The sequence below is a fragment of the Mixophyes fleayi genome, chromosome 1 (assembly GCF_038048845.1).
Source record: "Mixophyes fleayi isolate aMixFle1 chromosome 1, aMixFle1.hap1, whole genome shotgun sequence".
Lineage (NCBI taxonomy): Eukaryota > Metazoa > Chordata > Amphibia > Anura > Limnodynastidae > Mixophyes > Mixophyes fleayi.
The window spans coordinates 424,386,554-424,412,412 of NC_134402.1; the positions used below are offsets into that span (position 1 = coordinate 424,386,554).

General features: G+C 37.5%; 1 protein-coding gene across 3 annotated transcripts; it reads left to right on the forward strand.

Annotated features, from left to right (window-relative positions):
• Positions 1–13,067: 13,067 nt before the first annotated feature.
• On the forward strand, positions 13,068–20,973 carry ISL1 (ISL LIM homeobox 1). 3 transcript variants are annotated; one of them, XM_075183923.1, is made up of 6 exons: positions 13,068–13,398; positions 14,198–14,387; positions 16,048–16,307; positions 18,146–18,432; positions 19,886–20,053; positions 20,620–20,973. In XM_075183923.1, exons 1-6 carry the CDS (start codon positions 13,371–13,373, stop codon positions 20,701–20,703), a joined length of 1,017 nt encoding a protein of 338 aa, XP_075040024.1. In that variant the 5' UTR covers positions 13,068–13,370; the 3' UTR covers positions 20,704–20,973. The 3 variants fall into 3 exon arrangements, with proteins under 3 accessions (XP_075040024.1, XP_075040008.1, XP_075040016.1); XM_075183907.1 differs by having other exon boundaries at positions 13,070–13,398; positions 20,592–20,973; XM_075183915.1 differs by having other exon boundaries at positions 13,070–13,398; positions 20,607–20,973.
• Positions 20,974–25,859: the final 4,886 nt, after the last annotated feature.

A 25,859-nucleotide genomic window follows, 5' to 3' on the forward strand; every position in this document is an offset into this window, starting at 1 on the left:
ATGGGACAATGGGAGTTTGAATCACAGGGCCACGTGCTACATCATATTGCACATTAGACCAGCTACAATGCAAAGATAAAAAGTATTCAGTGGGCTGTGTGATCAGTCACACAGCAATGTTGGTCAGAGGGTGGTTGTCTTGTGTTAGCTGTGTAGAGGGTGGTAATAGGGTAACCTAGGGAGACTAAGATACTGGTTGAGGAATATTATAAACTTGTCTGAAGAGGTGGGTTTTCAGAGAACGCTTGAAGGTTTGAAGACTAGAAGAAAGTCTTACTGTGCGAGGGAGGGATTTCCACGAAGTGGGTGCAGGCCAGAAATGTCCTGTAACTGGGAATGGGAGGATGTGATGAGAGTGAGAGACGTAGATCTTGTGCAGAACGGAGGTGTCGAGTCAGGAGATATTTTGAGACAAGTGAGGAGATGTATGTTGGTGTAATTTTGTTGATGTTAGTAGAAGAATTTTATATTGGATTCGTTGAAATACAGGCAACCAATGTAGAGACTGACAGAGTGGCTCAGCAGAGGAAGAATGGTTTGCAAGGAAAATCAATCTAGCCGCTGAGTGCAAAATAGATTGTAGGGGTTCAAGTCTGATTTTGGGAAGACCAGTAAGGAGGGAATTGCAATAGTCAATGCAGGAGATGATGATTGCATGAATTAAGGTTATTGCAGTGTCTTTTGTGAGATATGTGCGTATTCTGGAAATGTTCTTTAAAAGTATGTAACATGATTTAGATATAGAGTCGATGTGGGGAAAAAAATGATAGTTGTGAGTCATGGATTACACCTAGGCAGTAAGCTTACGGGGTGGGATTTATGGTCATGTTATCAACAGAAATATAAATGTCAGGCAGGAAGCTACTTTTTTTGGGTTGGCATATTATTAATTCAGTGTTTTGAAAGATTGAGTTTGAGTTGGCAAGAAGACATCCAAGATGAAATGGCAGAAAGACAGTCAGTAACGCGAGACAACACAGATGGTGAAAGATCAGGAGAGGATAGATTGATTTGTGTATCATCGGCATAAAGATGATACTGAAATCCAAAGGAGCTTATTAGTTTTCCAAGAGAAGTGGTGTAGATAGAGAATAGCAGAGGAACTAGGGCTGAGCCTTGTGGAACTCCAACTGATAAAGGAAGCAGAGCAGAGGTGGATCCAGAGAAATTAACACTGAAAGAGCGAATATATAGGTTGGATGAGAACCAGGATAGGACAGTGCCTTCAAAACCTAATGATTGTAGCGTTTGTATGAGGAGAGAGTCGTCATCAGTGTCAAATGCAGCAAAAAGATCATTGACAACCTTAGTCAGCGCAGTCTCTGTGGATCAAAAGCCTGACTGAGGAGAATCCAGTAGGTTGTTTGCTGTAAGAAAGTGTGTGAGGCGAGTGTAGGCAATTCTCTCAAGAAGCTTGGAGGGGCACGGGAGCTGAGAGATGGGGTGGTAATTTGAGAGAGAGTTTGGGTCAGAATTTTGCATTTTTAAAATGGGAGTAATCACTGCATGCTTGAATAGTGATGGAAAAATACCAGTAGAGAGAGATAGATTACAGATTTTAGTTAGAGGTGGAATAAGCACAGGAGACAGGAACCTATCAATTTGTGAAGGAATGGGATCAAGAGTACAGGAGGTAGAGTAGGAAGATGAGAAGAGAGTAGAAACTTCCTCTTCATTTGTGGGATCAAATAAAGAGAGGGTGTCAGAGGTGCTACAAAGAAATTGAGCTGTTTGCTTGTCGAGGAAGATGATACCATTTCAAGTATGATCTTATCTATTTTGTCCTTGAAATAGGCACTGATGGTAGTTGGAGGGTTTGGGGTGGGAGTATTGAGAAGAGATTTGAATGTGTTAAAAAGGCATTTGGGATTAGAAGCCTGAGCATAGATGAGAGAATGGAAGTATGTTTGTTTTGCAGTGTCCAGAGAATTTCTATAGGAGTGGTAGATATCAGTATATGTGATGAAATCATTAGAGGTACAAGATTTACACTAGCGAGTTCTGCTTTCCGAGAAATTTTTTCTAGAGTTCGTGTTACTGTAGTGTGCCACGGTTGGCAACAAAGTCTACGCGGAGTATGTAGTGTCGCTGGAGCCACTTGATCAAGGGCAGTTGCTAGGATTTGGTGAAAATGGGCTACTGCCGATAAGGGGAGGAGAATGTAGAAATTGGGGAGAGAAGGTGTTGGAGAGAGGTGGAAAACTGTAGAGTTGATATTCCTGTAGTTGTGAGGAGTCTTGGGGAGGGTAAAGAACTGGGAGTGAGCGAGTAGCTAATAAGGTGATGATCCGAGAGGGGGAAAAGAGTGTTAAGGAAATCAGAAACTGAGCATAGTCTAGAGAAAGCAAGATCAAGGTAGTGGCCATCCTGATGAGTAACGGATTCAATCCACTGGGAGAGGTCAAGTGAGGATGTTAGAGAGAGTAGTTTGGAAGCAGCATTGGAATGTGGATTAGCAATAGGGATGTTGAAGTCACCCATGATGATGGTGGGGATGTCAGAGGATAAGAAAAGAGGGAGCCATACAGAGAAGTGTTCAAGAAATTGTTGGTGTGGTTCAGGGGGGCATTCAATTTTAAATCATTAAACATCACCCCTGTGCGTTAATAATAGGTGAATGCGAATTTGATGAGAGAGGAGGGGAGGGTTTTACCGGCCATTTTGAAGGTGTAATAAAAATCGCTGACGAAAGCAACTGTCATTAGCAGTTGTCTCCTGGCTTCCTGGTGACTCCATCAGATCTGTGACTACTTGTCAGTTGTGTAAAACGTTCTATTACATTACAGTACACTATACACCTTATACTTTCGTCATTGCACTACACAAATCATTTTAATCTATACCAAAGTACCACAAAAATCACATTACTACATACATACATACTATTCATACACAAAACACACATACATACATACATACATACATACATACATTCATACATACACACGTAATAAGTCATTTGCACTTTACATAGTTGAAGAAGTTTTCTTTCCATAGTTGTTACATACATATATACACACACACACATTTATTAAATTGGAATAGATACTGTAGTTTATTTTTAATAAATTTAGCATTTGTATATAGGTTTATTTACTATGTTTATTGTTTGTTGCATAGTGTAGTTCTAGTATTGCATAGTTTCCAAAGTTTAATTAGATTATCTGTTCGGGATTATTGTAGATAGTGAGAAAGCTTTAACCAGGTTATCTTTTCTAGTATTTTCTTTTTAATTTTGCTTCGGTTTATAAATTGTCTCCTCTTTGAATGTTTTTTTTTTACAAAATCATTTAATAATATGATTTTAAAAATAATTTGTTGGCACAGTCTTCCTCACCGCATTAACATATAACTGATGCCCCCTTTAGCTTTTCCCTATATTTTAATAGGAGCCTCAAACCTGTCTGTACTAGTTTTGGCAAAGAAATACGAAGTGTAACATTTGAATTAAATTGCGGGTTACATTATCTCGCTCCTAAATTAGCACAAATAACGGCAACAATGGGTAACACAGTCTTAAAAAAATAATTGAATCGCCCCATAGGATTTCATAGAAATATTTTTAGCCTCTCTTATGAATTGGGACATTAGGGGCCTCATTTAGAGTCGGACGCAATGTGCGTCTCAGACGTGTAGGAGTGGGAGTGTGCCGCAGCTTGGTAGGGTATTACGAGTAGTAAGCAACCCCAGTTACATCCCACCCGTAATACCCTATCGAGCTGTGAGCAGTTCCTGCAGCTAGCTAACTACTTGCGCCACCTTAGGTTAAGCCCTTTTTTGACGTGTGTTCCGTCTGCGCCTCACTGCGTCTAGGATTTACTTACGGGTCACACCTTCACAATTCCGCGATACGCCCTTTCTCTCGTAGTTAGCCGCAAGCTGTCGCAAGTGTTAATTGCGTCCAAGATGCAGTCGGAGATGGTGCTTGCTGCACATACGTGATGGTGGTTTTTTGGTCGATGCGCCCTAAAACGGACTTTGCGTCCGACTCTAAATCAGACGCAAAGTTCACATCCCAAAATTCCATGACATCACCATTTAGCATACCATTAACATAGATGTATTTGCACAATGATAGATAGAAAGATAGATAGATAGATAGACATATATAAACATGTATGTATCTATCTCACTGTGTGTGTGTGTGTGTGTGTGTGTGTGTGTGTGTGTGTGTGTGTGTGTGTGTGTGTGTGTGTGTGTGTGTGTGTGTGATTATTTATATGGTGCCACAAAATGTACACAAAGCTTACATGACGTACAAATTGGAAAGAACAGCTGCTTCAAATATTAGAATACAATAGAAAAGAGGCTGCTGGTCCAAGGGCCTTACAATCTAATTAGGTAGCTGGAGACATACACAGACAGATGGGTAAGTAGAATGTGCTAAACATATCAAACAGTTCTGATTGAGCTTGGTACTAATGTCAACCACCGACAATGTAAGATTTCATTTTAGATTTAAATACAGTTGGTGATAGAGTTTGATGCAGGGCCAGAGGGATGGAATTCCTGAGGTAAGGAGCAGTTATAGAGGAAAAGGGTTTATGAAGATATAAAGGCTGATTTGTAGTCAGGTGCTGTTAAGTGTATTGCTTTAACCCTTTTATTGTCAGTGGTCCAGAGCAAGAGCTTCTCAATTGGCGCTACCATTTTTTGTATTTTAACGCTGCTTTGAATTCACCCGATTAAGTTTTACCTTCTACTCCTGTCAAACAAACGTTTTATTTCCATGTTCTAGTACAGATAGGATTTTATTTATTGATTCCATTGCCGAGTTAATAAACTATTTTTATCTTTTATGAACTAGAGGGGAACATTGTTTAAAATGCACTTTTGCATGATTGATGACTATTTAGACCCTTTTACAAAATTAGTTCAGCCCACCAAATACCATATACGTGCACTTTATTTGAGGCTTGGTTTATATTTTTGGTAGTGATCAAAAAAAATTAAATATATATATATATATATATATATATATATATATATATATATATATCTATGGCAATTGGTCGTTTGTAATAAAAGTGGAGGTGTTGCCTGCAACAACCAGTCAGATTCTAGCTATCATTCTCTGGATTGTAGTAAATGATAGCTAGAATCTGATTGGTTGCTATGGGCAACACCTCCACTTCCTTTTTAGAGGGCTTTATACATCTGCCCCTAAATCTGATACTGACATATAAATATATATATCATCTTTGCCACATAGGTAAGTGATCAAAATTAAAATTTTCAGCAAACCTTATTCCTACTGCTGTAATATAAGCAATATAACGACAGCAAGCCTTGTTTTACCAAACAGTTTTACTAAAATTAATTTCATTTCATAATTGCATATTTTGAAAACATCCATTTCTTAATTACAGCTAAAGAGACTACCGATATCTGCTGAAGAAAGTTATAGGAGCATAATTACCATGCAGATTCCAAAAAAAAATCGGAAAATGTTCAGGTTGCTATAAAGCTGAATTGCTCTTAAGTACGGCCACATGCAGAGAACAGCTCATTGTATTATTTCAATGAACTTGTATGTGGGAAATCTTGAATTGGCTATAATAATCTGCCAAGTGTGAGTCTGTGCGCAGAGGTCAATTTTAGATAATATCTTCATATTCTACGTACTCGCAGTGTGTTCGGATTGTCTAAGGGCACCTGCCTGTTCTGGAGCCCATACGGTTCATCATATTAGCTTCTTTCTCTGCAAAAGCTCAATTAAATGTATTCACATTGTAGCCTAGATTTGGCCTAGCTAGTGCATGCAGCGTAGCACTGATGAATAGCGGTATAATTTACATACCAAACCACCATCATCCACATGAAAGAGAAAGCACCGTGGGCAACTTTACTGCAGCACCTTAATTGCTGTAGCAATTCAAACCAAAATATTAAGAGCTGTAACGTACAGGTCCGACGTCACCGGTGAGCAGCTGTCTCTAGTCACTTGTGTGCTCTGGTTTACTGACCAGGTTTACAAATATAGATACATGCTCCAACCCCATTGTGTTCAAAGCTACGAGTTGTCTGCGCTGTCTGTATTGTCTATAAATGTCCTCCCACATACTTACATCACTCTGTAGGTCTCTACACTGGCTACCTGTTTTCTATTGAATCCAATATAAAATACTTTTACTAACCTACAAGGCCATCAACAAAGCTGCATCAACATACATCTCCTCTCTTGTCTCAAAATATCTCATAACTCGGCAACTCCATTCTGCACATGACTCTATGGAATTCTCTCCCTCGCACAATAAGACTCTCCTCTGGTCTACAAACTTTCAAGCGTTCTCTGAAAACCTACCTCTTCAGACAAGCTTATAATATTCCTCAACCACCATCTTAACCTCACCACCTTAGCCTATTAACACCAGTTACACAATTTCACACAAGACAACTACCCCCTGACCAACATGGTTGTGTGACAGGATCATTTAGCCTATGAGTCACTTTTACCTTTGCAGCCTGGCTGGGCCAAAATGCAAAATATAGACTTAGCCTTAGCCTCATGTGTCAAACTCCCATTGTCCCATAGATTGTAAGCTTGCGAGCAGGGCCTTCTCACCTCTTTGTCTGTTTTACCCAGTTTGTTTATTAGTTTACTATGTTTGTCCCCAATTGTAAAGCGCTACGGAATATGTTGGCGCTATATAAATAAATGATGATGATGATGATGATGCGTACAGCCAGAGGGTGGCTGCATCCGCAACCACTACTGAGGTCATTTATCTGCCATCAATAGATAGGCCAATGATCACTATATAACTCTCCAATCAAAATAAAATAAAAGTCAAAATCCCCATCACAATGTGTATTTGTGAATGGGACAATGACCAGCATACAATTTACCTCAAGCAGAGCGAAAAGGAACTTTAACATATTGTAAGGTGAAGTTTTCATCATCATCATCATCAACAATTATTTATATAGCGGCAGCAAATTCCGCAGCGCTTTACAATTTGGGTAAAACAGTAATAAACAATACTGGGTAAAACAGACAGAAGTGAGAAGGCCCTGCTCACAAGCTTACAATCTATGGATCAATGGGAGACAGATACATGAGGTTAAATCTACATATTGCATAGTAGTCTGATACTGATATGTTTGTAACCACCACATAAGTATCACAGCATTTTAAAGAACAAATATGTAGATACCTGGCTATAATATATGAATGATATTTTTTGCGCAAACATAAAATGCAACCTACGAAGAAAGCCCTGCTCCAGAAGCTTACAATCTAAAAAATGATGCAAGACAAAGAGGGTGTTATTGAAGAGCATATATTGCAGGGCAAAGGTCACTGTTTTCTGTTATGCATTGGGTTTTTTTGTTTGTTTTAGCACGTAAAATGCTGGCGCTTGGCAAGTCACAGTGGCGATGGTGTAAGTGTGAATGATTTCTGTGGGCGAGTGGATCTTGGCCTTCCATCAGGCTGTTTCAGAAGGAGCAATTATTTGGCAACACAGTAAAAAAAATTGCAAAAAGAAGTTTTGTTACCGCACAAAAGTGATTTAAAACAGTTACAAAGGGTGGTGACAAGGCAAACGTAAAGGCATTGCCCAACTATCAAAGTGGCATAAAGTATTTGTACTAAGCCAAAGACTGCAAGTGGAAAATATTATTATCTGTTGCCAGACACTTTGTGTAAACTTTTATAATTATTTGGCAGAGTTATTAGAAGGTATATAAGTTATCTTGTGTTTCAGTAGTCCTTTAAGACAGTTAAACCTGTCACTCTCAACCTGTTAACATGACAAGTGGGTCCAGAATGTGGCTTTGGGGTCCCTTGATTGTCAGATATACAATCAATTTTATTGGGAACTGCTATTTTTGTGGTCCAAAAACAATGACACACTGTCAATTGGGGTCCCAGCTAAAAGTAATATGTGCATCAGTGGTTTAAGACATGAGTAGGTGACGGGAGAGGACAGGGTCTAAGAACCTTAACACAAAAAGGTGATACATTGAAACCCATCTTGTCACATGATTTACTTTATTACTAAAGGAATAGGATACATAGATAGATAGATAGATAGATAGATAGATAGATAGATAGATAGATAGATAGATGAGAGAGAGAAGGAAATGGGTAGATACATATGAGAGAGAGAGAGAGAGAGAGAGAGAGAGAGAGAGAGAGAGAGAGAGAGAGAGAGAGAGAAAGAAAGAAAGAAAGAAAGAAAAAGATATATATATATATATATATATATATATATATATATATATATATATATATATGTATGAGATAGATTGATAAATAGATAGATAGATAGATAGATAGATAGATAGATAGATAGATAGATAGATAGATAAAAAGAAATGGTTAGATACATATGAGATAGATAGATAGATAGATAGATAGATAGATAGATAGATAGATAGATAGATAGATAAGAGAGAGAGATTGATAGATTAGATGCACTGCAAAAATTATACGTAGACCAGTAGAATAACTGAGCTCTGTTCTCTGTGTAGCACAGCAGATGTTTCTCACTGCACCCCACGGTCTTACTAGCTGTAAGTTATGCTCCAAGCCCAATAATACGCTGTTTTATTTCCTTTCAACGTATGCTTTTAATGTACACCGTGTCTGGAGCTTTTGTGGCTGCCTGCTCTACCCTCCACGCTTCCTGTACTGAATACACACACTCTACCGACATAGGATATTTTATAGAGAAATATCATTGTAATTATTTTGTAATATAACATTTGCAGTCTGTATACTTGTAAAACGGGACAATCCACCTCCCTAAGACTGGTAGAGACTGATATAGTGAGAACAATAGTTTATTGTGGGCTGTTCTGAGTTATATTACGGGAAGTGACATATGTGAGTATTAGATGCTTTCATTCAGTCTCTTCTTTTTAAATAATAACATATACTGCATGTGATAACTATTGAAGTGAAAATAATTAAATGTGGGTAATATATTAATATATTTTGTAGTTATGTTTCGGTTCATTTCATCATAGATTGACCATTTACCAAGAACTACACACTTTGAAATCAGTTACTTAAGGATCTGGTATCTAGCAATTAGCAATGTATGATAATTTGATTATATAATGGATGGGGGTGGGGAGTTATCACATATGGAATATAAAATATATTTCATTGTGACTGTGATTGAGAGCAGGGTGCTGTTGAACTTGAAAGAGAAGAGGTACAAATTGCAGAAGCATTTATCCTGGGGTCCTCGGTCCTAGATCTAATCCTGTCAGATGCTTGTACTGAGAGCAGGATTCGGTTCTCCTAAGTAGTAGCGCAATTTAATAAAGAGCACGGCCCCTATGACACTCTTTGTGATGCCGTGATATATATAGTGCTGATGTGGTCTATTTCTCTGAACATTCATGAGTCAGGACTTGAAGGTTAGAGATCGAACACCTTCTCACACCCATAGTCACTCTCCTGAATAATAACCCCTGTGATTAATCACAGTCTTCTTTACAAATTGATCGCCAGTGCACTATGGGTATGTGTGAAGTCCGATAATTTTATATATATATATATATATATATATATATATATATATATATATATATATATATATATATATATATATTTATATATATGTATACATATATATATATATATATATATATATATACATATATATATATATATATATATATATATATATATATACGTTTACATATATATGCTTTATATATATATATATATATATATACTACATGTATATTTATATAACAAATATATATTTATATGTATGTCCTTTCATTTTCTGCTCTCATGACTATTTTACTATTTCTCTCTCTCTGTCCCTTCATTCCTCTCCCTCCCTCTCTCTCTCTCTCTCTCTCTCTCTCTCTTTCTCTCTCACACACACTCTATTTTTCAGTCTCTCTCATTCGCTTTGATATTTTAAAGCAAATTTTATTTAAAACTAACTCCAGCGTCGAATAAGTATCAACAGTCTCTGCACAGACAGTTGCACAATACAAGAGAACAGTAATCCGCTGGCACGTTGGAAAAAGCATTGACTTTAAATTCCAATTTGAAGGAGAGGGGGCTTGGATTGTGTCTATTTTTTTGGCAAATAATATCTGCAGTGTGATACATTGATTGATGGTGTATCCACACACTCCCTGAGACAGAAGTCCTCCCTGCAGAAATGGGGGGGGGGAGGATCTCCCGCAAATAATTAGCTAAACACGCCAAAAAACAAATCCCGTTTTATGTCCAATTATTCAACTGTATAGTGATATCATAAAACAGAGGTAATCCAAATGGTCGTCTTGCTATCTAAATACCTTAATCATTGAAACTGGCAGTGGCTCTCATTATTCACTCCCTCTAACCGGTTACCGGTTGAAATACATTGCTTCGCCTTCCCAGCAACGAGGATCCAGGACACAGTAAGGAGAATTAGTGGTTCAGTTCAGACCTCTTGTGAGCCCTCCTTTCCTCCCCAATAAAACCAGTCTGGGCGGAGACAAATCTCTCTCTTTTTCTTATTCATTTGCAAACACCATCACCAATGCCAACCCTATTCAAAAAGTTGCCCTCCTGAACCAGACTCTGCAAACATTTTTCCTTCCTACCAAAGACATAAATTAAACCAATTGCAGAGCGTTCTGGATGAAAATAATGTGCATAAAAATGTTTGTTTTGCATTCTGTCTATCCATGTATTATCTACTGATTAGTATTATTACTGTTAATGAATCTTTTATGCTGGCAGTGAGTTATAAAAGAAAAAAAACTCAAAACACCGTGTATATGTAATAAATGTGTATGTGGTGTACAGAATGTAATAAGAGCATTCAAAGCGATTGAACTAATCAAATTAATTGATTTGTCCTATGAGCTCAGGTATTATATTAGCAAACTTTACAGTGTCGCTATTTGCCACATAGGTAATATTCAAGGAAATTTATTTTGCTGTTCTCGCTAATGTGTATGAGTGTTTGGAAGATGCTCTTGTATGTAAAACAGCATAAAATAAACGATATTTGTCTGCAAAATAAATGAAACGGTGAAAGAAGGAAATTACCAGCTTTGTGCGCAATACAGAGCAGCCATAGACAACTTCGGGCTATTAATCTGCTGTGGAACCACAAATCTCAGTAGGCTCTACCAGCTAGAGGCTGCAAAGTAATGCTGTGACTTGTAGTTCTGCACAGTGGTGGAAATACACGTTACCCAACCCTGACTTAGGGCATTATTTTGTTTTAGATCTTGAAACGGGTGAAGATTTTCATACAAAGTCCCTAAAAGCTTTGATGATAGTGAAACAATGTTTCCAAAGACAACACAGAACACAAAGGCCAGCGTGTCTGCATTATCATAATTGGCTCTTTTCCAATGTGAACGCAAGAGGTCGCTGTTGTGACCCAATCCTGAAAATATTGTCTAAATTGTTAATCACCGGTTGATGTATGCAACAATCACAATTTCAAGTGGGTTTAAAATAAAACACACACATATGGCAATAGATGCACAGTGCAGTAGCAGGAATATCCTGAGCAATACGAATTGCTCATTGAAATATTGTATTATTACTTAAACATTATTTACAAGAGCAATAATGTGGTCATTATTCTATAATATTTATTATAAAGCTACAGATTGTTTATTTTCAAAACGAGTGAAGCAACATATTTTAATTTTTAGATTGATTTTATAAAATACTGTATTGTGTATTTTAAAGCAGTAGTCACAGCTCATTGATAGCGATCATTAAATTGATCATGGGCTTTTGTCAACTAGGGTAAAACCTTTGTAACTGCCCTAATCATCTATATACATATCTATTGGCTACTGAACCGCAGACCTTATGATATCTCATACATCATTCAATCTGCAAGGTATGTATTTCTAGCTGAAAATATGTCACACAGATATATCACTGATAAAATACTACAATGTGTGTATTATATAATAACAGTCTAATCACTGAGCGAACTTTCCCTTTCTGCAGTGAATTCCTAATGCAAAGTATCAGAACAAAAAAATATCCTGGGTAGGCCTCACAGTGAGACATTTACTGAATATTATTTTGATACCTATAAGTATATTCACGTGAGATACTGCTGTCTTCTTTTAATCTGCCAACAATAGATTGCCATCTTTATTTTAAACTTTTTTCCTCTTGTTCTTCTACATTTTATTAGGATTATTATTTTAGCCCATGAGCTCGCGCAATAATCGACTGTGAAAATCTTAAGCAAACAAATACTTTAGGAGGTCACCTCTATTGTCTATGGGACAAGTAAGACGGAAGCAGTTAGTGGCCTAAAACCCACAATGACTGTCAGGGGGTCTGCATTTAACACATATATTGAAACAGTGTGTTTGTTTAGACTCCTGGAGCAGACAGAATTACAAGGCACCAACACATGGGATAGCAAATACAAAAAAAACCAAACGTATGGCGATTACAAAATCACATTATCTAAAAACGTCTATCTATCTATCCATCTATCTACCTATATGTATTACATATAGGTGGTTTGAATTTGCAATTTTACTTCTAAATTGAATTACTAAACTGGGCATGCTGCTGCCTGATATATATATATATATATATATATATATATATATATATATATATATATATATATATATATATATATATGTGTGTATATATATATGAATGTATTAATATATATATGTATATATATATATATATATATATATATATATATATATATATATATATATATATATATATATATACATGTGTATATATATATATATATATGTATATATATATATATATATATATATATATATATATATATATATATATATATATATATATATATATATATATATATGTGTGTGTGTGTGATTGTCTGTGCTGAGCTGCCACTTTAACACTTTCAGGAGGCAGCAGCATGCACCACTTGCAATGCAGAGAGCTGCACTGGGAGTGATCTGAAGGCAATAGATAGCAGTGGAGGTGAGAGCCAGTTACATATTAATCCGTGTGCTGGGGGGTGTTGCAGGAGGGATAGATAGTGGCACACACAGGACTACAGGACTTGAAATGTGATAATAAGCACAGCTGCTGGGTGCGCGGCTCAGCCAATCACCTGGGGGGGAGCGCTGACGTCGCCGCGCTCTGCGTCACACCAATGGAGATTGAGCTGAGTTGGAGCAGAGAAGTTTGAGTAAGAGATAAGGAAGAGAGTGCCCGATCAGCATTGACTCCGACACTGCAGCGTCTCCTCCACTGAGGAAACTGGACTGATCAGGCAGCCAGAGGCAGGAGTGCAGCACAGAGCAAGCACCACATCCTCTTCTGGGCAAACATTGCACCCTGCATAACTGTTTCACGCTGTCTGTGGATACACTAAGCTGACACCATTTCACTGTGGACATTACACCCTCTTTCAGACATGGGAGACATGGGAGACCCTCCAAAAAGTAAGCAGCCTTTTTTTTTTTTTTTTTTTATTCCTATCTGGAATTGTCTTCTCCTTGTCCAAGACTTCTACATGGTCATTGCTGAACTTCAGAGCACAACTTGCCCTGGTGTCCCTGTCTGTGTCTGTGTCACTGCAGACTCTCTCCTCTGCTGTGGCTGCACAGCCTAATTATTGGGCATGGGGGGTTGCATTTCATAATACAACACATGTCTCCATCAAAAGGGGGTCTGTTTTGCATGGAAGTTGCAGCCATTGATTGAACTGAAGGCAAATGACAAATGAAACGGTGTGTGTGTGTGTGTGTGTGTGTGTGTGTGTGTGTGTGTGTGTGTGTGTGGGTTTTTTTTAAGCTGCCAATGTCTTTGCTCCTGTGTTTTATCTGACAGCAGTCAGTACACAGAGAGAGAGAGAATGCTTAATTTGAACATCCCTCTCCTAAATTCTATAATTTCCACCCTTAAACACTGTCATGCAGGGGCAGATCACTTACCTGATTTCAGTATATAGATATATATATATGATTTTGTACAGTGCACACTGACAATCCCAGGTCTCAATTTAACACATGAACCGCCTCCTCTTAAATGAGTCAAGGATTTTGATGGCACACATCAATTATCATCTAAAAAGTGAGATATAGTTTTGTTTTGTTTTTTGTCCTTAAAACCAAACACACACACACACACAAAAACACACAGCCTCCCAGTCACGCCCTGTAAGAGAACGACACTAAAAGTGTGTTTATCTCTGTAGGAGAGTAAACGTTAAGTCAATCATGTTATTTATTTGCCTTGCAGAAAAACGACTGATTTCACTATGTGTTGGCTGCGGTAATCAGATTCACGATCAGTTTATTCTGAGGGTTTCCCCGGACCTGGAATGGCATGCAGCTTGTCTCAAGTGTGCAGAATGTAATCAGTATTTGGATGAAACGTGTACTTGCTTTGTTAGGGATGGCAAAACGTACTGTAAAAGAGACTATATCAGGTATGCACTTTAAACCATTTTTTTTAAAACTATCATATACATTTTTAAATCGGGTTTTTACCAATTAAAAAAAAAACTTCTTTCTTACTATTTTTAGATTATTATGAATACATATATTTTTTTTATTTTTGCTTTCTCTTATTTAATTTTTCACTTTTCTCTGTTTGCTTTGACTAGGGCTTTGGCCTTTTATAATATTTATAAATTTGGTATTTAGATTTGACTGCTGCCGTGGGACTCTGCATTTGCAATGCAGATTTGCATAGAATTGATACTTAAACGTGTTTTGTTATTTTATTAAATTATAGGCATGGATAATTGGGATCCCCATTTAGTGATAAATATACCCCACGCATGGGCACAGCTTGATGCTGTCGTATAAATATTAAAACAATTCTGATCATATCTAGCATGAAATCTTGAATAAAATTATAAATACCAAAAAATAGCTTGTAGGTCTGTATGAGTGTCTACTTCTCTTATCTTATCTCTGCTGATGAATTAGAACAGATCAAATTGCCCATCATCTGGTCCCAGACAATTGGGATATTTAGATAATGGGAACTGCTTCCTTCCGAACATTAAAATCTGGAAACTGATAAAGTGCTTTAGATACCAATTGTCACACAACAGACACCCAGGATAAAGTTTGGATGCTGTTTATCCTGCATTCTTTGATAACTCCTTCATGTAAATCCCCCTTTTTTTAGTTGGAGTTTTGAATATAAATAACAATTCAAATAATATTAAATAAATGTGATCAAACCAATAGAACACAATACAGGACATAAAATAGCTTCAAATTTTAATCGATAAATCTAACACTAGATTTAAACATTTTAGATTAACTAAAATATTATATAGGTCGAATAAAATCGTTTCACAAATAATGTTATAGTTGAGGTGTGTTGAGAGTGAGGTGTTTATTTTGTATTTAGCACAAATAAATAAAATAAAATAAATAAAATAGATCGAACAGTGTAATAGTATTTTGCCAATCAATATCTGTGCGGATAACGCGTTTATAGGATAATATTAACTATACGGCAGGGCAACAAAATATAATTTAATATAATAATATCATTTATAAGGTGGTTACTTTTTAGATTGTATCATTTATTGTGATGTTAGGTAAAGATTGAATTAATATGATGTAAAGATCACATAGTGTGTGGGGGGGGGGATAAAAACAAACTTTTGTAGACGTTTTATTTTTATAAAACAAGTTTTTTGTTTAGATTCTAGGCCTGAACTAGATCACAGGGGTAAAGGGACTTTTCTTTGTAAATAAACGATTGCCTGCCATGGCAGGTTAGTATATTAGCCTGAAGCCTTATCATTAATAGAAGAAAGAGTGACCATATAGTACTTTTTATCCTAGTTATACAAGTGCAACACTAAACGTGAGGCATTGCCTTGTATATTAAATGTGTGATTTGGGTTATTATTTTTTTTCCTTGAAGGAGTAGATTTGGCTTTAGTGTCTGGAGCAGATTATATGCACAGAAAAAATAGCTAAATAAATAGAGATATGGGCAGTCCAGATAAGAGCAAGGACTTTCAAGGAGCCACTTGTATAATGTGCCCGGAGTGTGTGACCTGACACTGAGTATTTCCTTGTGTGTGTTCTCTCCCCATTGTCACCGGCCTCGCCGTGCAGGTTGTATGGGATCAAGTGTGCCAAGTGCAATATCGGCTTCAGTAAGAATGACTTTGTGATGAGGGCCCGCTCCAAGGTCTATCATATCGAGTGTTTCCGATGCGTGGCCTGCAGCCGCCAGCTCATCCCGGGAGACGAGTTCGCTCTGCGGGAGGATGGCCTCTTCTGTCGGGCGGACCACGATGTGGTGGAACGGGCCAGCCTGGGGGCCAGCGACCCTCTCAGCCCCCTGCACCCTGCAAGACCCCTGCAGATGGCAGGTACTTCTTCAGCCATTGGCTTAGCATGTGTGTGCTGCTGTCATTGTACCTGGGTATCTCAATGTGTTGCAGGATCGCTGTGGATGTTCAGAAATCTCCCACTGGTTACCCCACGCAGATATATATTTTTTTCCTGTGGGAAAATAAGCCCCCATGTCAATAGTTTACAGGCTCACCCCTTCCTAATTACCCCCCCTCCCCCTCCTATACAGGAAGAAAAATGCTAAAAATATATTCATTAAACAAATTCTAGATGTGTGTGTGTGTGTGTGTGTGTGTGTGTGTGTGTATATATATATATATATATATATATATATATATATATATGTGTGTGTGTGTGTGTTTGCACGTTTAAACATATACACTCCTTACTCACACACACACACACACATATATATATATATATATATATATATATATATATATATATATACATCTAGAATTTGTTTAGTGGATAGATTTTCAGAATTGTTCTTTCTGTATAGGAGGTGGAGGGGGGTAAATAGGAAGGGGTGAGCCTGTAAACTATATACATATATATATATATCTATCATGTCCCGCTATCACTCCAACAGTAGCTGGTGGGTTAACTTTTTTATTTTAAAGAAGTGCTCATGTACAATATGTTAGATTACTCACTTAGACAATGCACCAGTATGCCTACCTGTGTTTATTGTTTTTCACATTACACAGGTTAACATTCATCTTTTTCTCTATTGGGGCCTTTTATTTTTCGGGGTGGGATTTCTCTCTCTCTCTCTCCCCCCTCACCTCACCCCCCCCCCCCCCCCCTACCCCCAAGTACCCTCCTCAGCAGTATGTAAGGGTAGACTTGAGGAATGAATGCAGATACTTAGACTGTAATTTTAAACTGTCAACAAGCTAATCTTCAGTAATTGCCAGCTGAAGTGATCCTGCCGTTTTCAAACCTATCTTGTGATTTGAGGAGAATTATATTTTAGATTCGGGTGCTGTAACTCCACACTACATCTAAGAGAGGATGTGAAATCCTCGGCAGGGAGAGGCAACTGTTTGGCCTTTCTTCCTTCTGCAGCTTCCTTGTAAGCAGTGCACAAAACCGCAAGGATCATATAGCACAGTTTGGATAAACTAGTTGTTATAATCGAAAAGGAAATTTTCCACTCCATTTCTGACTAATTGAACGGAGATTGGATACATTTAACCAAGTCAACAAAATACCTCAGGGGGGACGAGAGGGGACACCAAATCTGTTTCATACCTCACCTGAGCCTGCTAGACACACAAAAACATTATTTACCAGAGTTGAAAGGCATATACAGTGTTTTGGGTATCTTTTTGCAAACAGTGAGGATTATAGTGTAACCACACACCTAGGAACCAAAGCGTTTATTCTACATGTGCCGATTTTTTATTGTTGTGCCTTATCAGCTTAACACAATATTTAAGGAGAAGCAGTGTTTACCCTTTGTATTGTTTTTTTTTATATCTCGTTTTAGCAACTCTGAATAGCTCCTCTTTATTGCAGTTTTTCCAGGCAGCTTAGGAGTCTCTTATTTATTTAGCAAATGATCATTTTCTAAAACTACTGAGGCATTTGTGTGAAAGTATTCTCAGTTTTGTAGATAATCACAATTATTTAACCATGGCAGTGCCGAGGGGGGCTTGTAACGCATCCCCAAAAAATAATAAATAAGAGGGGGGTGGGGGTGTGGTACTCCCGGAAAGGGCTGGGTAGTTGTATGGGTTTAGGAAGTGTAATCTATATTTAAAATATGGTTGATTTTAGGATTTGCTGATTAGAGCTAGTGGCGATCACTTTGAGGACTTATTTTATGATTCGTTCATTAATTTTACAGCAGAACCCATTTCTGCCCGGCAGCCCGCCCTCAGGCCTCATGTCCACAAGCAACCAGAGAAGACCACCCGGGTCCGAACAGTTCTTAATGAGAAACAGCTTCATACCTTGCGGACCTGCTACGCTGCCAACCCCAGGCCCGACGCTCTCATGAAAGAACAGCTAGTGGAAATGACTGGCCTCAGTCCCAGGGTCATCAGGGTCTGGTTCCAAAATAAAAGGTGTAAAGACAAAAAGAGAAGCATTCTGATGAAACAGCTTCAGCAGCAGCAGCCCAACGATAAAACAGTAAGTGGGATCCGCTGCGGGTGTATTCACCAGAGCTGGTGTATACAGTAACACAGAGCTCAGCTATTAAACGTGTTCATAGTACGCTTCCCTTACATGGCGCGTATCATACGTCTGCTTCACTGCAAATAGGCGTAGGCAGGTCTCCTAAATGAAAGGCTAAGTAATAATGTAATAATAAGACCGGCAGAAAATACACTGATGCTCTATAGATTTGGAGTCCTATCAAGGGCTAGGTGGATGGTTTTGCCAATATTTGATTAATAAAATAAAATGTATGAATATCAAAGTCCTTAATAAGTATCCATCTTTATCAATGCATTAATATATATATAGTATAGAGTATGTGAATTATATATCTATGTCTATCTATATATATATATATATATATATAAATATATATATATATCTATGTCTATATATATATATATATATATATATATATATATATATAATCCACTATTTCTTTGTACTATATTTACTCTGTAATTCTTCATTCAACTTCCAAATTGTGGCTTTAGAAAAACTATTCCGGATTTTCAACATTTTCCCCATCAATCCTCACGAACATGTCTGCTGTTTTAATTCCACGGTGTTCTTTACAATAGCTGGGAGCTATATGTCATACGCATAGGGGCAGATGAGTGATCTGTCAGGCTGTACCTCACCTTGTAGGTAGTCAGCCTTTTTTTTAATTTACCTATTGCGCTGAAGTGAGCTCCTTAATTAATATTGTCACCTGTAGCCATGATGGGAACACACAAAAGTGATCCCTGGTCTTAAGTGTGGCTATAATCTTGTCATAAGAACTTGCCTGTTTTCTGCCAATTTGTACCATATTTTAAGTCATAAATCACGATAGGATCTGCAAAGAAAATGATGGCTTCTATTAATAGTGTACGCTTGCCTTAATCGTGTTTATTACATCCTTCTGCAGCAACGTGACATAGGTTTAGGATTAATCTAGTTTGCTAGTAGATTACAGCATCATGTTATATATTACAAAGCATATTAATATTATACATGTTATATTGTATTACTAAGGGCCAGAGGAATGTAGTTTGTTTTATTATAATTTTTGGGGATAGTATCGTAAATGAAAAAATGTTTTATTTATAAATTCTTCTTCTTCTAATATTTTCTAATATTTTATTCTACTGTATTATTGCCTAGCATAGTAATGTTTTGCATTATAATATTGTATTGAATGATTAGATAGCATAGTATAATTCGTGTCATAGTATTGCACTAGTACTAGTATGTGATATTGTATTATTAGGTAGTATTGTATCACTAATTATTATAGATTAGCATGAGTTAGGTTATGCAAGAGATGGGATCTAGTTTTTTTTTGGATATACGTCGTGTGTTGTTGCATTTAGTAAATACTACGCGTTGTTATTTGTGTACTGTGTCATTACAGCACATTGACCTGCCATGCTTTACATTGCAGAATATTCAAGGGATGACAGGAACCCCTATGGTGGCTTCTAGTCCCGAGAGACACGACGGCGGATTGCAAGCAAACCCGGTAGAAGTGCAAAGTTACCAGCCCCCGTGGAAAGTCCTCAGTGACTTTGCCCTGCAGAGTGACATCGATCAGCCGGCCTTCCAGCAACTGGTGAGTTGTCACTTATCAGGCAGCCTGGCCGAGGGGAGAGTGGGACTAGCTGGGGGAATTGTTCTATTTTATCAAATTAAACAGGAGAAAAAAAAAACTGCGTTGAAAAAATATTTAGTAAAACATTATTCCTCCAAGATGAGTTGTGACTATGGCAAGTCAATATAAATACATATTGTGCCAAGATGCTTTAAACATAATAACGTATATGTATTGTCAGAATAGATGTTAGATACTAGGTTTCGTTTTACTGAGGTATGCGGCTTGTGTATTCTGAGCTGCAGTGGAGGTACAAGACATGCTGGTACTTGTAGTTCCCAAGCGGCTGGAGAGCCACAACCTGGCTTTAGTTGAAGTTAATGAATTCTAAGGGGAATATGATTGCACATTAATTAAGTGGAATATGATTGCACATTAATTATGTATTGTAGCATAACAATATTGTGGTGTAGATGACCTTTTCAATAGTATGTTGCGTTCTGTTTGTCTAGAAATTCCTTTCACACTCTTTCTCTTTTGTTCTGCTTCTAATATGAAGACCTGTTTCTCACAGGTTAATTTTTCAGAAGGGGGTCCAGGTTCCAATTCCACCGGCAGTGAAGTGGCCTCGATGTCCTCTCAACTCCCAGACACCCCTAACAGCATGGTAGCAAGTCCCATCGAGGCATGAGGAGAATGAACTCTATGGTCTCCCACCCCATTTGTATTGGGGGAAAAAAAAGCGGGACATCTATTGGCTCGGACTTCAACAAAGTATTTGACGCACCAGAGCACCCAGGATAGTCCATCTGATGCATGGAGGCCATCTGGAGAAGATGGCATGGTAGCAACACTGTGAAGACAATCATTGGGATCTTACTAGGATTGAACAATATCCAAAAATGGTCGTAGGAGCATTATCGGTCCAGGACAAACAAAAAGGGCATAGAGGATTTATATCTGTGGATCTCCAAAATAAGCATTAATATATTTCCCTTATCACATCTCACAGCACCAGACCAAGATGGAGAGATAGTAGAGGTGATCTGAATCCGAATGGTGCTGTTTATCTATGTAACATCACTTAATCATTGCCTTGCCAAACAGGAGCTCCACTGAGTCTGAGACTGTAGACCAGCTAAATGGACAATGACTGCAGGGATCATAGAGGATTACAGGTGGAGCTGTTTTACATTGGTTAGCAATGTTTTAAATTGACTCTAACAAGGGGAGCTGTTAAAAAAAGAAAATCCAGGTCTCACTTAGCATGTAACTGTTTCTGAGATCCCCCTCCTCATTACACGAAGTCCAAAAATTACAACTAAAACATTGCTTTATTTTTTAATTTTTTTATCTGCCTTTTATTATTTGGGTTTTTGTTTTGTTGTTTTTCCAAAAAGACAACTCTAGAAAGCATCGCAACAACAAGGTATACCTCTATTTTGCCACAGGCTCTCTCTGGATTGTGTGTGATTCTTGACAAAGAACTTTTATTTCCCCCCCCCAAAGATGTGTATAGTTTTTGGTTCAAACGACTGTTCTCTCTCTGGAAATAAGGAGAAAGGGAATCATTTTGTTTGCTATTGCATTGCAAAAATTATAAAGTAATTTATTATTTATTGTCGAAAGACTCGCCACTTTTCATGTTATTTGACTATATTTTTTTTGTTTGCTGAAGTAAAAGAAAAAAAAAATCAAGAAAAAAAAAAGTCTGTATCGTGGTCTCTGAATTAAATGTCGTGTTGTGTGTTCGTTGTCTCTTCCTATCCAACGTTCTGTAAAATAAATGTAACGTCTGGAATTGACCCGACAAGAAACGCTGCAATCTCTAAGTAATCAGATCTGCACCTCATTCTACCTGTAACACAGTACAACATGCCCCCCTCCACAGTACAGTGCCTAGAGACACACCACACACCCCAATACACGCTGTGTGCGTGTGTATCCTCTTACCCTGCTACAATACAGGCCGATATCTCCAATACAAGGCAACTCAATAGAATCATCCAACCTCTGTTTATTTTAGATATTTTTTTAGAAAAGAGAAAAAAATGCCATTGAAATGTTATTTGTTTTAGCAATCGTGAGGGCTTTGGTTACTTACAAAGTCAGGTGTAGTCAATGTTTGTCTTTTGGTCTGTTATCAGGGTCATTGGCAAATCCTCATTTATTTACATTTAACTGATAGTAGAGAAATATTTTTGCTCTGCGGTGCTGTTTAAATTTCCTCTTGCCTTTGTTGTCTAGGACGTGTGTATTTAGGTTACTATGACCTATATTAGACAACCTGTTGCTCTATAATTATTTGAGAACCAGAAGTTCCAGCATGCAATGTCAGAGGTAGGCTAGCAGTCTATGCTGGAGTTTGTAGTTCTACCTCTCTTATAGACTCTAATGAAAGGGTAGGACGACAGTTCAGTAAATAGGTGGATTTTCGTCTTAATGTGAAGTTGTACTTGTACAAGATGTAATCAGTGAGTTTTAAAATTCCTTCTAAATCCACCTGCTTCACATTGTCCAGACCTTATATGAATACATTGTGGGAGAGATTCTATTGTTTGTAAACAATCTTGAAAACGGATCTAAAAGAATATGAGAGATGTAATTATGTTCTGTTTCAGTCCTCGCATACACAGGCTCATTTAAGTGTTTGTTACGTTATAGAAATGTATTTTGCAAGCCCATTCAACCACGTGCACATACAGAAACAATGAGCGATACAGTTGATACATTGTATCGCTTGTTTAATAAACGTTCTGACGCTGCAATGATTGAACGCTTGAAAACCTCAAACATTCTCCATTGAAAGGGGATCTACAATAATGGATTGCAATGCAGTTATATTGTTTGATTTAAAATGAGTGAATTAATTTCAAAATCAGCAGGTTTGAGAGGAGGATGAGAAATTGAAAATGTAACCTATTCTGTTGGGTTGATTTTACTGTATTATTCCAGATTTTTACATTTTGAATATGATATACCTAACGTAGCACCTTTTAGTTTGCATTTGCTTTAAGAGACGTATTTCCTAGTGCTATACTATATTCAGATAGTGAGAGTGATGCAGATATGAGCGGCAATCTATGCAATTAGTATTTATAATTCTTGTTACATTATATATGTATGCATTAATGCAGGTGACATTTCGTATATCATTCATTTGTTTTCTAATTACAGTGTTTTATTAGAAACTTAGGTAATGGTTTACACATGTATGATTATTTATTATTATTCTTATTATTATTGATCTGAATTGATTGATTTTCCTTTTAAATATATTTGTATTTGCAACAAACGATTTTTTTGCACTTGGGCCATTCTGTGGCTCTCCAGCTGCTCCGGAACTACAAGTCCCAGCATGACCACCGATCTGTGACCGTATAGAGAAGCATGCTGGCTCTTTTGGTTCCACAGAAGCTATGACTAGGTTAGAGTATTCAGCAGTAGATGAAGACTCGTTTATTAAGTTTAAACCACCAACTGCTGTCTATTTATCTGATAGGTTACAATGGCGAAAGCCACATACAAAATGTAATCTAATTTTCCACTATGGTGTTGATCTTAACATTGCAAATGTCCACATACAATTCTTTTTAAGTTTAGATATTTTGTACAATAGGCAGTGATGTGCTTACAGCTACATTTAACGGGTTGTACCTAATCTGCCGTTGTTTTTAGCATAAATAAATAACAGGTATTAGGCGAAGTCGAGGGCGATTTTTGGAAAGCTCTGACCCCCTGGGCTGTCTGAGGGGCTCCAGGAGGGGATGGGTTAAGCCGGATTGCCAGAAAATTGGTGGCGGGGCTGGAAGTAAATCCTGTTTACTGATTGTGGCAGATTGTTGTTTTCTAGATAAAAGTGCAAGCCACTGAATGACAGTGTGTGAGCGGAGGCGCCACAAACATAAATTTAGCTGCTAACATTGTCCCAGACCCTAATGGGGGATCTCTCGGCACCTCCCAGGGACTTCACAAGTGTAGACAGAGGAGGAGAAGGGAGAAGGAAGGAGCTTGATATGTGATGATTATGGAGTCGGGGTGGCTGCTTTTCCTGCTTAAAATGGTGTAAAGTTTGCATTTACTCCCTGCCCAGTGCGATAGTTCTATAGTTACTGTTTTAAAATACCTTGGTGACAATAGAAACTACAATACGGTACCGTGTACTAGTGTAACAGACCTTGGGCTTGGCCATTGCATTCAACATTAACACACGCGCACACACACACACACACACACACACACACATATATATATATATGCTCTCCGTTTGAAACACAATATATTTACATACTTAAGAACAATAATGTATTTATTTAATGCAGCACGTGATTCTGATTATTATATATTTTGACTGTTCTTATATTGAGAGGGTCACATAAATCTTCCTTGATAAGTAGCCTAGTATATGTTTTATGTCACGTCTCTTCATTCAGCTAACTGCTTCATTTCTGTATAAGTGTAATATAGGCTCACTGTTCCAGGAAATTCATCTAATATGTTATTCAGGTTCGCTGGTCTAATACTGTGCTCTATAACTAAAGAACCAGGCTCACTACTCTAGTTATACTCTAAAACGCAAATTCAGCTCACTGCATGAGTAGTGTAAATATAATCCAGGCTCACTGCTCCGGTAATGTACTATGCAATGCAATGCAGGCTCACTGTTACAGTACATTACTGTATACATCTGATGCAGTGTGACTGCACCAACAATATATTCTAAAATGTAATTCTGGCTCACTGCTCCAGTACTGATATATATATATATATATATATATATAATTCAGGTACACTGCTTCAAATTTATATCATGTCTAACAAAAATCAGACTTACTGCTCCAGTACTGTATTGTATAAATGTATTTCAGATTCACTGCTCCAGTACTGTATTGTATAAATGTATTTCAGATTCACTGCACCAATTCTGTATTGTATAAATGAAACTCAGACTCAATGATCCAGCCATACACTGTATAAATGTATTTTAGAATCACTGCTCCAATTCTGCACTGTATGAATATAGCTTAGACTCACTGATCCACTAACACACTGTATAAATGTATATCAGACTCACTGCTCCAGTACAGTACTGTATAAATGTAATTCAAACTCACAGCTCCAGTACTGTACTGTATAAACATAACTCAGACTCACTGCTCCAGTACTGTACTGTGAAAATGTATTTCATACTCACTGCTCCAGTACTGTACTTTATAAATAAAACTCAGATTCACTGATCCAGCCATACACTGTATAAATGTATTTTAGAATCACTGCTCCAATTCTGCACTGTATGAATAGAACTCAGACTCACTGATCCAGAATTACACTGTACTGAATAAATATCTCAGACTTACTGATCCACTAACACACTGTATAAATGTATATCAGACTCACTGCTCCAGTACTGTATGAATATAACTCAGGCTCACTGATCCAGCATTATACTGTAATGTATGAATATAACTCAGACTCACTGATCCAGTAACACACTGTATAAACGTATATCAGACTCACTGCTCTAGTACTGTACTGTATGAGTAGAACTCAGACTCACTGATCCAGCAGTACACAGTACTGTATGAATATAACTCAGACTCACTGATCCAGCATTATACTGTAATGTATGAATAGAACTCAGACTCACTGATCCAGCAGTACACAGTACTGTATGAATATAACTCAGACTCACTGATCCAGCAGTACACAGTACTGTATGAATATAACTCAGACTCACTGATCCAGCATTATTCTGTAATGTATGAATAGAACTCAGACTCACTGATCCAGCAGTACACTGTACTGTATGAATATAACTCAGACTCAC

Excerpts from the sequence above, each read along its gene's own strand:
- ISL1 (XM_075183907.1), top strand. The coding sequence starts at position 13,371 with ATGGGAGACATGGGAGACCCTCCAAAAA. Across the intron at positions 16,308-18,145 it reads AAGACCCCTGCAGATGGCAG|CAGAACCCATTTCTGCCCGG; the intron begins GTACTTCTTCAG and ends TTAATTTTACAG. Across the intron at positions 20,054-20,591 it reads AGCCGGCCTTCCAGCAACTG|ACCTGTTTCTCACAGGTTAA; the intron begins GTGAGTTGTCAC and ends TCTAATATGAAG.